Here is a 14,443-nt window from a genome sequence, read left to right as displayed (position 1 = left end):
ACCTGTAGTGGTTTCCTACATCTATCAGCATAGCTCTGCTGAATCACAGTAAGTCTGCACATGCCAATGACACTATTTGTGGGAGGATATAAACCATTCAATGTTTAAAAAAGATTTCACATTTTTCTGCAAGGGTGAGGAGTTCTCCAAGTTTGCAGGAAAATGTGTTTTGCGTCCATGTGACCCTGATCTACAGAGATGATGATGATGATATGGGACAAAAAAGAAGTAGTCCCTATAGATCAGTGGTCCCCAACCTCTTTGGCACCAGGGACTGGTTTTGTGGAAGACAATTTTTCCACAGACCAGGAAGTGGGGGGGGGGAGAGAAATGGTTTTGGGATGATACAATTGTGCACTTTATTTCTAAAGTATATGGTGTGGTGGTTAAGTGTGCAGACTCTTATCTGGGAGAACCCAGTTTGATTTCTCACTCCTCCACTTGCAGCTGCTGAAATGGCCTTGGGTCAGCCATAGCTCTCACAGACCTGTCCTTGAAAGGGCAGCTTCTGGGGAGAGCTCTCTCAGTCCCACCCACCTCACAGGGTGTCTGTTGTGAGGGAGGAAGGTAAAGGAGATTGTGGGCTGCTCTGAGACTCTGAAATTTGGAGTGGGGGGCAGGATATAATCCAATGTTGTCATTTTCTTCTTTTTATGACTACATTATAATATATAATGAAATAATTATACAGCTCACGGCCCGGTTGCTAACAGGCCAGGGACCGGTACTGGTTCACAGCCTGGGGGTTGGGGACCCCTGCTATAGATAGCCATTTTTCTGTTCCACATATGATTCTATAGGAAATAAAATGTATTATGTAACTTCCTTGAAATGGGTTTATCCTGTTGTTTGACTTCTCCCACCAGTAGGATTTCCTGTTTCCCCTCCATAATTATGCAGGAACCTGCACCCCTATGTCTTTAAATACCAAGCTTATTTCTAAATCAAAACAGGGAGATATTATTTCTTTCAAGCTTTCCTGCCTTGCCTTAACTTCAGGTTATGTAACTGCCCCAGCCTGATGATAAGGAAGTGTGGAAAATGTCTTGAGAAATGTCTGCATATGATGTCAGGAGGGTTACTGAGATGGTAGTATGAAACCAACAGCAGTAAATGTGAAGACAAAACCACCCATCTGCACAAATCCTACTGATACTTTAGGGTTTTGGAAAGGATTTTCTTTCTTGCCATCTCAGCAATCAACTTGCAGTTGAACGGAAGTATTCCCTTTAAATATTTTCTTTCAGATCCTTGGGGGTCAGTGCAAAATGTGAATTCTCTCTGTTTACAATAATTTGATAGGGTACCCAATCTGTTCATGCTTCTGTTCTGTGACTGATACCATCTGTCACAATGCTTTGCAATGATCTCTGTGGTTTATTCTGTATGTTTTAGGGCTTTGCAGGAAAGTCATTCCTCCTAAATTAATTGACATAGTACTTTCCTTTGAAAACTATATGCAAACAAGGCGCTTCATTCGCTTAAATCTGATTTAGTCCTGATATTAAAGCTGTTGCTGTGATTTTCTTTGGCTGCAGTTAGCTCAGCTATAGATAGTTCTCTCTGTGTTACTGTGAAGACTACTTTGCAGAATATATTAGGAGCACTATTTCTTTATTTGCTGTATTTCAAAATTACTTACAACTTTCTATGAGTGGATTGTAATATCTATTGTAGGATTTAAAATTACTTGTGACATTTTGAACATTATAATTTATTTTAGCTTTGATTAGGGTTCCCCTGCTTTTAGAGGCTTTGATCTGCTGCTGACCAGCTGTCCAACAGGGGAAACTCCACCCCCAAACAGGGACACTGCACAGCAACACTATGGTTTGGGGGCAAACTCTATGGTTTTGAAGGCACAAAACCATAGAGTTCCCCCCAGACCAGAGCATAGCAGGCAATGTCACTGACATGATGACATAACTTCTGGGTGATGTCATCACATTGGGTACCCACCCCCAGAATGACCCCCAAATCCCCTTACTGTTACAGCAAAGGGACCTGGCAACCCTAGCTTTTATATTACAGATGCTTTTGTTCCTAGCTAAATTGAATGCCATACTCATTTGATTTTGTTGAAAACTGACCAAGTTGTCCAAGTATTTGCTCTTGCATTTTTAAGGTCAAAATGTGAAAAACAGCCAATTTAGATACACTGTTTTGATTAATAACAAATAAACTCAGATATCAAATCGAATGTTGTATCTGCACTAAATTTTCCACTGACAGAAATTTCCGCCATCTCTTCCTGCTGCAGATCCTTCTCTTGATCCTCAGATCTCCATCTCCAAGGAGTGTCATTTAATGAAGATTAGTGGGTTGGCAGGGGGAATGCAGAAAGATTCCAGTCTTCTGATAATTTTTTTTGTCTGGATCCAGCCCATAGTGAGTAGGAAACCCAGAACGCCATCCTAAGCAGAATCAAGGATCTTGAAACCCTTGGTTTTAGAAGGGTATAACTCTGTTTAGGTTTGTAACCATCAAGTCTACCAGAAATCTGTGTTAGTCTCTATAATGTCAGGGAATAAAGCTAATGATAATGAGTGTGGTTGCTGAATCCATTTTCTAATAGGATTACAATTTTCCATGTTTTCTGGAAGCAACTATCAACTTCAGAAGAATTTCCATACCTCCATTATATTGTCAGTGACAGAAGATAACTCTAAAGGCCTGTCATATCCTCAGAAGTCAAGTCTGCTAACTGGAGGGGCTGAGTACTCAAAGGGGCTGATTTCCAAAGAATTACCAGCTTGACTATATAGCTGGTATTTCATTCAAACTACAAGGACCTAAAACAGGTCAAGTTTTCTAGAATATGGTGATTTCTCCCATCATATGAATCTTTGCTACAGGAATATAACAATATTACACATGTACTGATGACACCCACCATTTGTGCTAACACCTAGGAGCCTTTACTTGTTTATTTGAATATCTATATCCAGCTTTTCTTCCCAGTACAAAGGAGCTTACAACATTTTTCTCCTCACTTTCAATTCTGTCCTTACAACAACAGCTCTGTGAGGTAGGTTAGGCTGAGTGAGAGTGATTATTTACTCAGGAAGCTTCCATGGCAAAGTGGGCATTCAAACTCTGGTGTCTCAGATCCTCATCTAATACTAGGACCACACTGGCTCTACACAAGCTATCAAATGGGACATAAAGACCCAACAAGATCTGTATAGAATACGTATTGAAAAGTTGGTTTTATAGTTGGTTTCACTACCCTGAAGGAGTCTCAGAGCAGCTTACAATCACTTTCCTTTCCTCTACCCACACAGACACCCTGTGAGGTAGGTGGGGCTGAGAGAGTTCTGAGAAAGCTGTTATTGGCCCAAGGTCACCCAGATGGAAGAGTGAGGAATTGAACATGGTTCTCCAGATTACAGTCTGCCACTCTTAAACACTACACCAAACAGGCTCTTAATCTTGCTTGGGTCTTCATTTAGAATGAAGTCAATTGTGTTACTGACAAGGTTCTTAAGTTAGCCCTTGGGAAAAGGCCATGGCTCCAACCAGTGCTCCCTCTAAGCTGTAGAGTCTTGTGAGCAAAAATTCTACTTTGTCAGCATTAAAACTGTGAGCTACTGCAGAAATGAGTTTGCTCTGGGGGCATTTTTCCTGAGCAAAGACAAAAATGTGTAACCTGCAGGCTAAAAAATTGTGAGTCAGTTCATACTAATTCAGCTTAGAGGAAACACTGGCTCCAACTCACTGTGGCCTCCACTGTCTCAAAGAAGGGATGGAGGAAGAATTAGCCTGCCCATCTACCCAGCCCTGCACCATGCAAGGTTCAGGTGAGCCTGGTGCCTTCTTCTGCATGCTGTGTGAGGCTTGAGCAGGCTGGGCATCACCTTCCCATCTTGAAAACATGTTGAAGCTCAGAGGAAATGTCCTGGGTAGTTGCCACAGCCCCTAAGTACCACCATCATCTCAGAAGAGCACACTAGTTCTTGGGTTTACTGAGAAGATAGGAGCAATTAAATAGATGAGCAGACAGTCTGACCTAAAAGGTAAGAAGAAGATATTGGATTTATATCCCGCCCTCCACTCCGAAGAGTCTCAGAGCGGCTCACAATCTCCTTTACCTTCCTCCCCCACAACAGACACCCTGTGAGGTGGGTGGGGCTGGAGAGGGCTCTCACAGCAGCTGCCCTTTCAAGGACAACCTCTGCCAGAGCTATGGCTGACCCAAGGCCATTCCAGCAGGTGCAAGTGGAGGAGTGGGGAATCAAACCCGGTTCTTCCAGATAAGAGTCTGCACACTTAACCACTACACCAAACTGGCTCTCGCTAGAAGAAGGGTCGGCGCTTGTTTCCCGCCTTTCGCCGCCGATAGGAGCCTCAAAGCGGGTCACAACCACCTCCCCCTCCTCTCCCCACAACAAGCACCCTGTGAGGTAGGTGGGGCTGAGAGAACGTGACTGGCCCGTGGTCACCCAGCAGGTTTCGTGGAGTAGGAGATGGGGATTCGAACCCGGTTGATCACGCCAGATCCGAAACCACTGCTTTTCCCCACTACGCCAGTGGCGTAGTGGGTAAGAAGGATTCCATGAACATGGCACATTATGACTTACAGCACATTTTCATGCATACTCTGTGACAGTGATGGTGGCAAAATGAGTTCATTTCTTTGCCACTGTGTCTACAGAAAACAGCCAGCAAGATATTCTGGATGATGAAGGGGATTCTTACATTTTACTATTCTGGATGATGAAGGGGATTCTTTACATTTTGAGATAAAAACCCTAACATGCCATGACTTAGACTCTGTAGTTCTATCTCAGAATGTTCTGTAGTTCTGTCTTAATACATTTCCAGAGTCCCATCTAATTTCATATTAATTTTCATTATTGTGGTGTGAGAATCTCTGATCAACACAATCAGTGTTTAATTCTTTCCTGTTTTGGCTTATTAAAGCTGAACAAGAGTAATCAGTTGGAATCAGGAGACAGTGAATATTTCCTCAATGGAGGGTGGAACACCAACTGCTATGGAAGAGGCAGCTGTGAATCTCCTATTGAAAAAAAAAGTCATGTATTTGTCTAGTAAATCTTCCTTTAAATCAAATAAAACCTTTTTTAAAAAGTCATCTCTGGATCCTAAATAACTATCACTATAACTTTTTTTTTTTTAAAGGTGCTTAAGGGGAAGCTAGACATCTCCAGGCTTTCTTGGAGGAGAGCCATTTAAAGCTGGTTTCAGGGCTGGGTTGGAAGCTGAACCTGTATTTTTTGCTTCATAAGAGAAAAGTTAGGAGTATATCGCTGTTGATTCTCCTGGAGTCACTTGAGAGACTTCAGCAAGCATGGTATCTTTCTATATTGACTGGCAGAGATAAACATCAGGATAACTGTGCTTCAGTGATTCCATACTATCTGGCCAACCTGTATTAAAAAGGTGATGCTGGGGGATAACTGCTGAGATCTGTGACACTTGTGCTGCAGGATTCACATTACTCTGTCTTATCCCTCATGCTTTTTAAATGAAGCAACTGGGCAAGGTAATGCAGGGAACTCCAGTGATGCATCATCAATTTATGGATGACACTCAGTTATATTTCTCCATTTCAGTTGATTCAGGTCAGGCACTGCATGTTCTGAATTATTTCCTGGAGGCAATATTTGGCTAGGTAAAAACCAATAAACGGAAACTGAGTCCAGATAAATTAAAGATACTGTTGGTCAGTAATATGATTCACAGCTTGGGGGTGCTATCTGTATCTGCAGATCACCAACTTAGTAAAGAGCACATTTCACTGGCTTTGGGAGAGGCAGCAACTATGGTCCTTTCTTGAGAGGCAACATTTGGACACACTTACCATGGTTTGATCACATAAAATAGATTACTGTAATATATCTTCTGTACCTATGACTGATGGAAAGCTTCAGCTGGTTCCAAATGGAGCAGCTATATCACTGATCATTACTTCCTCTAGAAAACATATCTTATGAGTCTTAAGACAACAACACTGGAAATTGGTTCACTTCTGGGCCTGATATGCAGTGTTGGTTAATTACCCCAAAAACATTATTTTGGATCCTTGCTCCCATATGTAACTGCTCATCACTTTTGATCTTTAGATGCTCTTTTCAGCTTCCATTCTTTATCTAAGGTAAGGCAGATTGATACAAGAAGCAGGATCTTTTTAGTTGTGGAACCTCAAACATGAAATGTCCCTCCCTAAGCTGTTTGCTTGGCACTGAGTCTTCTGTTTGTTTACCTAGATCTTTTGTAGATGCTTTTTTCTTCCTTGAAAAGTCTGCTGTTTTGTTTTTCAGATGTTATGTGCTTTGAGTATTTGATGAAATGTTATGTTATCTGCTGTTTTAAAACACTTGTTTCTATAATTCTTTAATTTTGTGTTATCATTTAGTTTACAACTGTCCTTCTGCAGTTTTAGCACTGCTGGTTTAAAAGTTGCTTTTTATCATTAACTTGAGACTTTTTATTAGATCTTTTTTATTGACATAATTTATATTTGGATTGTGAATTTTATGACTATATTGTTATTCTCCCCCCCTTTCTTATAAGCCCTCATAAACGTATCAGTTGAGGGGCCAAGTTAAAAATTAAAATAAAGTATTAAATAATGCATTTCAGTGTTAAATATATTTTGTTTTCAAGCATTTCATTTTTATGCCTCTTTCTGTTCCTTCAGCTGTTTTTCCACTGCTTCATAATCTGTGCAAGGAGCAGGGGTGGAATTCTAGCAGGAGTTCTTTTGTATATTAGGGCACACACCCCTGATGTAGCCAATCCTCCAAGAGCTTACAAAAAAGAGCCTTGTAAACTCTTGAAGAATTGGCTACATCGGGGATGTGGCCTAATATGCAAAGGAGCTCCTGCTAGAATTCCACCCCTGGCAAGGAGATTCTTAGATCCTGCATCTCCCACTGTACTTCTACATCCCTCTTTTCTTTCTCATTGTAAATATGACCTCTTGTTTGCCTGTGTAAATAGAGAGTGACCGTCATGATATGATGTATGATTACAAATCCAAGTTTTATTAATTATTTTGTACTGTGAAGTATCAAAAATCCAAGTAGAAGTATTGGAAAGCAAGTGAGAAAGCACTGTGATCCAAGGATTACTTGAAATCTACCAGCAATATTTTTGCTGTGATAATTGGAAGCTTAGACTTCTTTAGAGGGGGGATTATTGGACTTTGCTTTGAAGTCTTCCTGTGTTACATCAGCAGGAAGAATGCTGTTCTATTATATCTGTACACGTTAAAGATTAAAGGCTAATGGTTTAAGAAGTCAGATAGATTCCTCCTACATATAAGATCACTGCTTTCAAATTATCTGAAGAAGGATATTTCTGTGATATTAAAATTTCTCCAAATTATTTGTTAAGTATTATGCCAGTGTTGTAGCTTCCCAATGGTGGATTAACATGTATCATCAACATTTTCAAAAACTGGTGACACAAATCTGAGGACGTGTTACTGTTCTTGACAATATCAGTTTAAAATGATGCTGAACACAGTAACAACCAGAGCATAGCTAGGAAGACTGAAATGCTGATGCCCCAACCCAGCAAGTGAGATCTACATACAGCAGTAAGGTTCCATATGTACATTATGTACTGGGAGCTGGCTTTAAAAGGCACCACTTTCAAAGTGATGCCTTTTTGCTGGGGTGCCTCCAAGGCAGCTCCCTGGCTGTATGGATGGCCAGAAAGCGCCCAGGGAGCCATGGACGGGGTGCATGAGTGCTCTACACACTCCCTGAGGTGCCCACAGCCTGCCCCTCTTCTGTGGGCTGTCAGGACACTCCTGGGCGCTCCTTTCCCAGCCGGCTGGCTTCTGGATCAGCTTGATGCTACCTTGAGCCGGCTGTCTGTTAGTGGCCTTCTTCGTCGTCAAATATTAATATACATCCCTGCCAACTCTCTGTCCTATTATTTATGGGTAACAGAAATCTTATTTATTTCACAAATTTGTATCTCCCTGTTTGTGTTCAAAAAGGATCACCCAAGGAGGCTAACAACAACAATACCTCATAAAATATCCGAAAAATGTAAAAAACAAAAAGCAAAATAAAGTGCTAATGAATCAAAACAAAAGCACCAGAATCTCAGGGAACAAATTAAACAGGTACTTTCAAAAGCCTTTCTACATAAAAGCCAGAATGTTGGATTATAGTGAAAATAAGTGAAATTTAACTTGTTCGTGTAATCTGCTTCATGTAATGGTTGCTCTTATGATGACTGGCTGATGTGTACATAACCAGTGATGGGCACAAATGGAGGTTAGTCCTGGTTTGTGGTTCATGGGAGTCTCATGAGCCACGAACCACAGACCTTCACGAATCTTCCTGTTACTGAACCAGTTCATTTAATGAGGTTTATGATGTGGTAGAACAGTGCCACTGTGGGCTAGAGATGCCAAACTTGCAGAAAATCTCCAGCTGACTCTTTTCTACCTGTCCTCCAAGTTTGATGAGGATTGGAGTTGGGGGGAGGCAAATTACAGCCCCCCCAAAGCAGGTTCCCCCAGGAAAGTGCTGTCTGGGAAACTACAGCCACAGGTTTGGGAGGGTGTCAAATGGACCTCCTGTGAGCTAGAGACATCAAACTCACAGAGGACCTCTCAGGATGCCCCTCTACCTGCCCCCCAAGCTTGGTGAGGACTGGATTTAGGGGGGCTGCTACTCAGTGCTTCCAGGAAAGTGCTCTTTGGAGAAATCACAGCTGTAGGTCCAGGAGGAATGTGCTAGAGGCATCTAACTCACAGACCCCCTGCAAGCTAGAGGCATCTAACTCAGAGACCTCCTGAAGATGCCCCTCTAAGTGTCCTCCAAGTTTGGTGAGGATTGGCTTGGGGATGGGTTAAGTACTGCCTGCCTCCTCCTCATAGACATTGTTGCTGTAGATGGGCAATTCTTCTCCTTGGGCCTGGAAGATGGTCATCCATCCATGTCCTCCTAGAGGATCCTAGGGTCCAAAGTGTAAAAGGGGACCCAATGGGAGGTCTGGTGCAGGAGTGGGGTGTTGTAGGTGGGGATAAAACTGGTTCTTAGGCTGAAAAGTCTGAGAACAACCTCAGCCGATCATCTAAATAATTTAAGAGTAACCCTTTAATTATGTCAGTAAGTTTGAATGGCAAAGGCATACAGCAAAGCATTCTAGATATGGTTCCCCAGTTGTGGAAATCCTTTTCTCTATGATCTTGTCAAAGCTTACATTTTTCAGATTATGTCAGAAAGCCTTAAAGAGATGTTCAGTATCTTAGGAGGCAGTTGTGCCTCTGGATCAGAGCTGGAAGGTGGTAGTTAGTGAATATTAGTGATTGGAATTGCCATTTTGTGGCTGTGAACATTTAACACAATGGTGTTGTTTGTGTGTATGTATGCGTGTGAAATTATTAGCCACTATTTAGTTATTAGCAGGGGGTTTCTTTAGCAGGAACACACAAGAATGTTCTAGTTGGCTTGGCATCAGGGTGTGGTCTAATATGCAAATGATTTCCTGCTGGGCTTTTTCTATAAAACCCTGTATGAAATAATGGTGATGTCAGGAAATGTGGCCTAATATGCAAATGAGTTCCTGCTGGGCTTTTTCTACAAAAAACCCCCTGGCTATTAGTACATACTGTTCTAACAACTATTTAAAACTGGCAATTAGCAGTACTTACTTTTGAAATATAGAGCTCAGTGCAAGATATAAAAGAAGGGGATTAATACAGAATACCAAAATCTCTTAAATCCACTGTTTTAGCAGAAGATGGCTTTAATAGCCTATGCTTCAGAAAACATAAAATTACTCATCCTTCACACATTACCGTCCTCTCCCACACTGTTCCACATTCCACTTGCTGACCATTTTATTCATTGCAATGCCTTATTTCCCCCCCCCCTGCTATCCAAGCTTCTGCCGCAGAGGTGGTCCTCCTCCATGAACACTTATGACACAATAAATCTGTTAACACTTTTTGTTGTTTTTGTTACAACAGCCTAACAAAGATTCTGTTCTGGAATCCGGCCTCTAGTTCCATTATTATCCATCCAGAAATCTTGTTTCCCCTTTCTTTTCTATAATTAAAAAACACTTCTATAAGGAAGAGCTTCTCTACTTTATTGCCAAATCAATACAGCTGCTATACAGAGTCAGTGTTACAGGACTTACAAAGACATAGGGGTCATGATAGTCTACATAAAGCAGTGAACCTAAAAGAATCCACACACCAACCAGCCAGTCAAAAGAATATAGGGCGTTTTCACACAGGGCTTACCCCGGAGCGACGTCCCTCTTCACCGCGCAGCATCTGCGCGGATTTCGCACCAACTGCTCCGCAGAACCAGGAAGAGCTGCGAAGTGCCGCAGCTTTTGCGTTGCAAATGTAAACCGCCCAACCCAGTTTTGCGACGCAAAAGCCGCGGCTCTTCGCGGCTCTGCGGAGCAGTTGGTGCAAAATCCGCACAGATGCTGCGCGGTGAAGAGGGACGTCGCTCCAGGGTAAGCCCTGTGTGAAAACGCCCATAGTCTATGCTTGCCTATGGAGCACAAGTAGAGCTCACTTCTGATATTTCTGGAAGCCCTTGCAGGATAGGAGTTACTACTCAGCTTTTCTGGAGTGAGGGATCTGATGACTCTGCAAAATAGCGCGCTATCCTCCACCACCACATCTCTTGATTCTTTCAAGAGCAAATTCCCTGTCTCTGTCTCACATCAGTTCACAAGAAACAGACAGCACTCATACATTTCTAAAGTGATTCTCATAGGGGAGAGGCAGGCAAATTCCATTCTGCCACTGGAAAATTTAGCCTAAATCCAACCTTCACTCTCTTTCAACATCTCAACTTCATTTTCCACATAGACACATATTTTCTTCCCCCACCAAAGCTACTCAGGAAATTCATCTCTTTTAAGTGCTGATGGACACCTGAATAAAACTACTTAGCATTCAAGACCTATTAAAGTGGATGTCCAGTTGTTAAGACACATTGATTGTGTCATATATTGATAGGGAAAGGAAAGGTCCCCTGTGCAAGCACCAGTCGTTTATGACTCTGGGGTGACGTTGCTTTCACAATGTTTTCACGGCAGACTTTTTTTTACGGGGTGGTTTGCCATTGCCTTCCCCAGTCATCTACACTTTCCCCCCAGCAAGCTGGGTACTCATTTTACTGACCTTGGAAGGATGGAAGGCTGAGTCAGCCTCGAGCCGGCTACCTAAAAACTCAGCTTCCAGACTAAGCCTCAATAACTAGATTCCAAATCCACAATAATACACACAATCAGATGCTAGAAACATAATTTCCCCTTGTTTGGGAATTTATAAAAATTACTTGAAAATCTCATACATATTTGTTGTGTCGATAAAATCCACTTACCAGAATGAAGAGGCAATTAGTGGCAAGCCACGTATGCTCAGGAATAGTAGAAAATACTGACAAAATCAAGCAACCAAACACAAGGAGAAAACTGAAAAACAAGAGAATATTGAAAAAAATAGTGAGGACACACAAAAAAGTAGAGCTTCAAATATATGAATTTCAAGTTTTCTGGATTCTTTGTGTTCCCAAAGTAGCATGACGTTAATTACTATGTATATAATAAAGGATCCTATTCACTTAAACATATGGTATCTTTTAAAAAAGTTGGTTATATCATTCTTTTTTAAAATTGTGCGATTTAGATCTAGGCAAAGCAATAAACTGTATATTCATTTCTTTTCAACATTTACTTCATATGTTCACTACTAACTGCACTAGGAAATTGCATAATTCCATAGTTTTTATCTAACACTATTCTTTCAGTGAAAACTACTTGTATGAAATAAGAACTCTGGACTTTCCTGTGATAGATTTTAAATATTTTTTTAGTATTTTTCAGATTTTAATTTTTTTCAGTAAAAAAACATTTTCTAGACACAGTAATTTTGACCTTCTCCAAGTGCAGTTCTTTGCTCTTGTAGTTTTCAGAATTTTTCTCTCTTGAGCTGCTTTGAAAGGCTTATAAATTGTTTTTAAATGCTTGTTTTAAATGCTTTTTAATTAACTATTTGTATTCAGCAAATAATTACTGTTGCAAAATAAACTGATACAAGAACAAAAGGTTCTTGACACAGCTCTCTGGCAGGCTTTATAAAAGTGTAAGACATAGTTGTTGTGCCAATGCTAAATACAGGGGAGGACTGATTGATAAGAGAGGTTATGACAGATTCACTGAATGTTGGGCCAAAATCTTGCATGCAGAGCTGTCTGCAACATGCCACTTACACGGTGGGCAACCACACAATATGCCAGTGCTTTGTGAAGAGTAATATCTAGAGTTTCAACTAAGTTTGCATTGAAGTTCTAAATCACAAAACCAGTCAGTTTTGCTTCAAGATATGGAGATACAAAGTCCCTCAAGAGAAGCCACTGTGGTATAGTGGTTAAAGTTGTAGGCTATGATCAAGGAGAACTAGATTCCCACTTAACTATGAAGCTCACTGGGTGACCTTGGCTTGGGCTAATCACTATTTCTCAGAGTTGTTGCATGGATAAAACAGAAGGGGGATAACCATGCATGATGCCCCCAGCTTCCTGAAAGGAGGAGAAGATAAAAATCTGTTAGACTCATCACTCCATTATTATAGTTTTTCAGTAAAAAAAAAACACCTTAAAAAGCAGACTAAAAACATGTTCAAAACAGACATTCCAATGTCTGATGGAAGGGATCTGAACACATACTGGGGGGTTGGATACAGTTTGGATCTAACTCATTCTCTGCCTTAAACACAGATGGTAGCAAACTCCAGTCTTCACCCAGCACATGTGTCTGTCTTCATTTTTAACTACTTCAACTGCTTTAATATACAATTTTAATAAAACATGCATTCAAACTGATTGTGATATGGATTTGTGATACTCTGTGGTACCTGTATGTCTTCTGACACAGGGCAAATAGTAGCTGGGAAGGGGAGAATTAAATTCTGGAGTGTTCTATGTTAATGTTCTTCTAACTGAGGAACTGTGATTAGTTTCTTCAGGATTCTCAAACATGAGTGATAATTACTAGTCTACTGCATTCCATTGATTAGTAGAAATTACAGGTTCACTACTGGTTGTTAACAGGGTCACTTGCTTATCAAAAAAAATTTACAAGGTGACAATCCCAACTAGTTTTAGTTTTGAAATGTTCTGTACTGTGGCATCTCCCTTTAAAAGGAGTCTTTTCAAAGATAATGCTATGCTGACATGGTGGAAAATAATACAGTTTTGATAATGCAAGCCATGCGGATTAAATTTTCCATCATTTATAGCTTCTATGTGGCTTGTTTATGCAAGTAAAATGAGATATGACAAAGGTTATTACAATTTGTTTAAAATGTTTGACAAAAACTGTATAGAGCAGAAGCATTCCTGCATTGAAGGAGGACTGTAAATTTATATTGTAAACATTCATATGAAATGACTTGCTCTTTAGCCCTTTCTATGAATTTAGCTGCATGACCTTTGGGGTCAGGAGGACCTGATGAAAGCAAGGAACGTCCACATAAGGAAGTTTAGTAAGAATGGTCTCTTTAAACAGCTGAAAACTAGTTCCAGTGAAGAGTTTTCAAGATTGTAGCAGTTGTCATTTACAATTTATTTCCTTATTAACTATATAGTGGAAAAAAATAAACACCTGAGAACATTCAACTGTTTTATTTGTTTGTTTGTTTCTATTTGTATCTTGCCCTCCCCGCAAACAGGCTCAGGGCTGATGCTTATATTTTGTTACCTCTATATTTTTGTATATTTTATCTTTTCTCTGCTTTATTAATATTGGCCTGGTTTCAAAGTACTGCAGGACTAAAAGAACTCTTGAGTTCAAATTCTTCAAAGACAGCCTTTCTTCACCTTTTAAAAATTGTGTATGGCTTCAAAAGCAATTTTGACATAAAAGTCTACTGTTCAAAGAAACAGATTTTTAAAAAAGAAACAGATTTTTAAAATTACATGTGGTATGGCTGCCTGAACCCTTGAGCACACCAAAGTTATTCTTTAGATCTCAGCCAAATTTATTAGGCTTTGGACCCCAAACATAAAATAGTGCAACTCATATGATAGGGAAGAGTAAGACTGATATTACTATTTTTTCTTAATTTATAATCTATTGTATAAAACCTGATACCAGTAAAGAGGAAGGAAAGGAAGGAAGGAAGGAAGGAAGGAAGGAAGGAAGGAAGGAAGGAAGGAAGGAAGGAAGGAAGGAAGGAAGGAAGAAAGAAAGAAAGAAAGAAAGAAAGAAAGAAAGAAAGAAAGAAAGAAAGAAAGAAAGAAAGAAAGAAAGAAAGAAAGAAAGAAAGAAAGAAAGAAAGAAAGAGCTGAATAACTGAGTCCGTTGGGGTGGGGGGATTTATAGGAAAATATAGTATTTTAAGACTAAAAGACTTAAATTAATATTTGGGAATAAAAACCTAACATACCACATTGTCACATACAAGCAAATTAAAAAAATGTTC

General features: G+C 40.3%; 1 protein-coding gene across 3 annotated transcripts in view; it reads right to left on the bottom strand.

The window, feature by feature from the left end:
* Positions 1 to 14,443, bottom strand: part of KCNQ5 (potassium voltage-gated channel subfamily Q member 5) — a 514,814-nt gene that overhangs the window by 149,399 nt on the left and 350,972 nt on the right. For all 3 annotated transcript variants that reach the window (XM_060235972.1, XM_060235964.1, XM_060235981.1), the window contains exon 2: positions 11,343 to 11,433. In XM_060235972.1, the coding sequence (XP_060091955.1) occupies positions 11,343 to 11,433 (91 nt within the window). The remainder of the gene's footprint in view (positions 1 to 11,342; positions 11,434 to 14,443) is intronic.

Source organism: Heteronotia binoei, chromosome 1, assembly GCF_032191835.1.
Source record: "Heteronotia binoei isolate CCM8104 ecotype False Entrance Well chromosome 1, APGP_CSIRO_Hbin_v1, whole genome shotgun sequence".
Lineage (NCBI taxonomy): Eukaryota > Metazoa > Chordata > Lepidosauria > Squamata > Gekkonidae > Heteronotia > Heteronotia binoei.
This window is presented reverse-complemented; position numbering and strand designations above follow the sequence as displayed.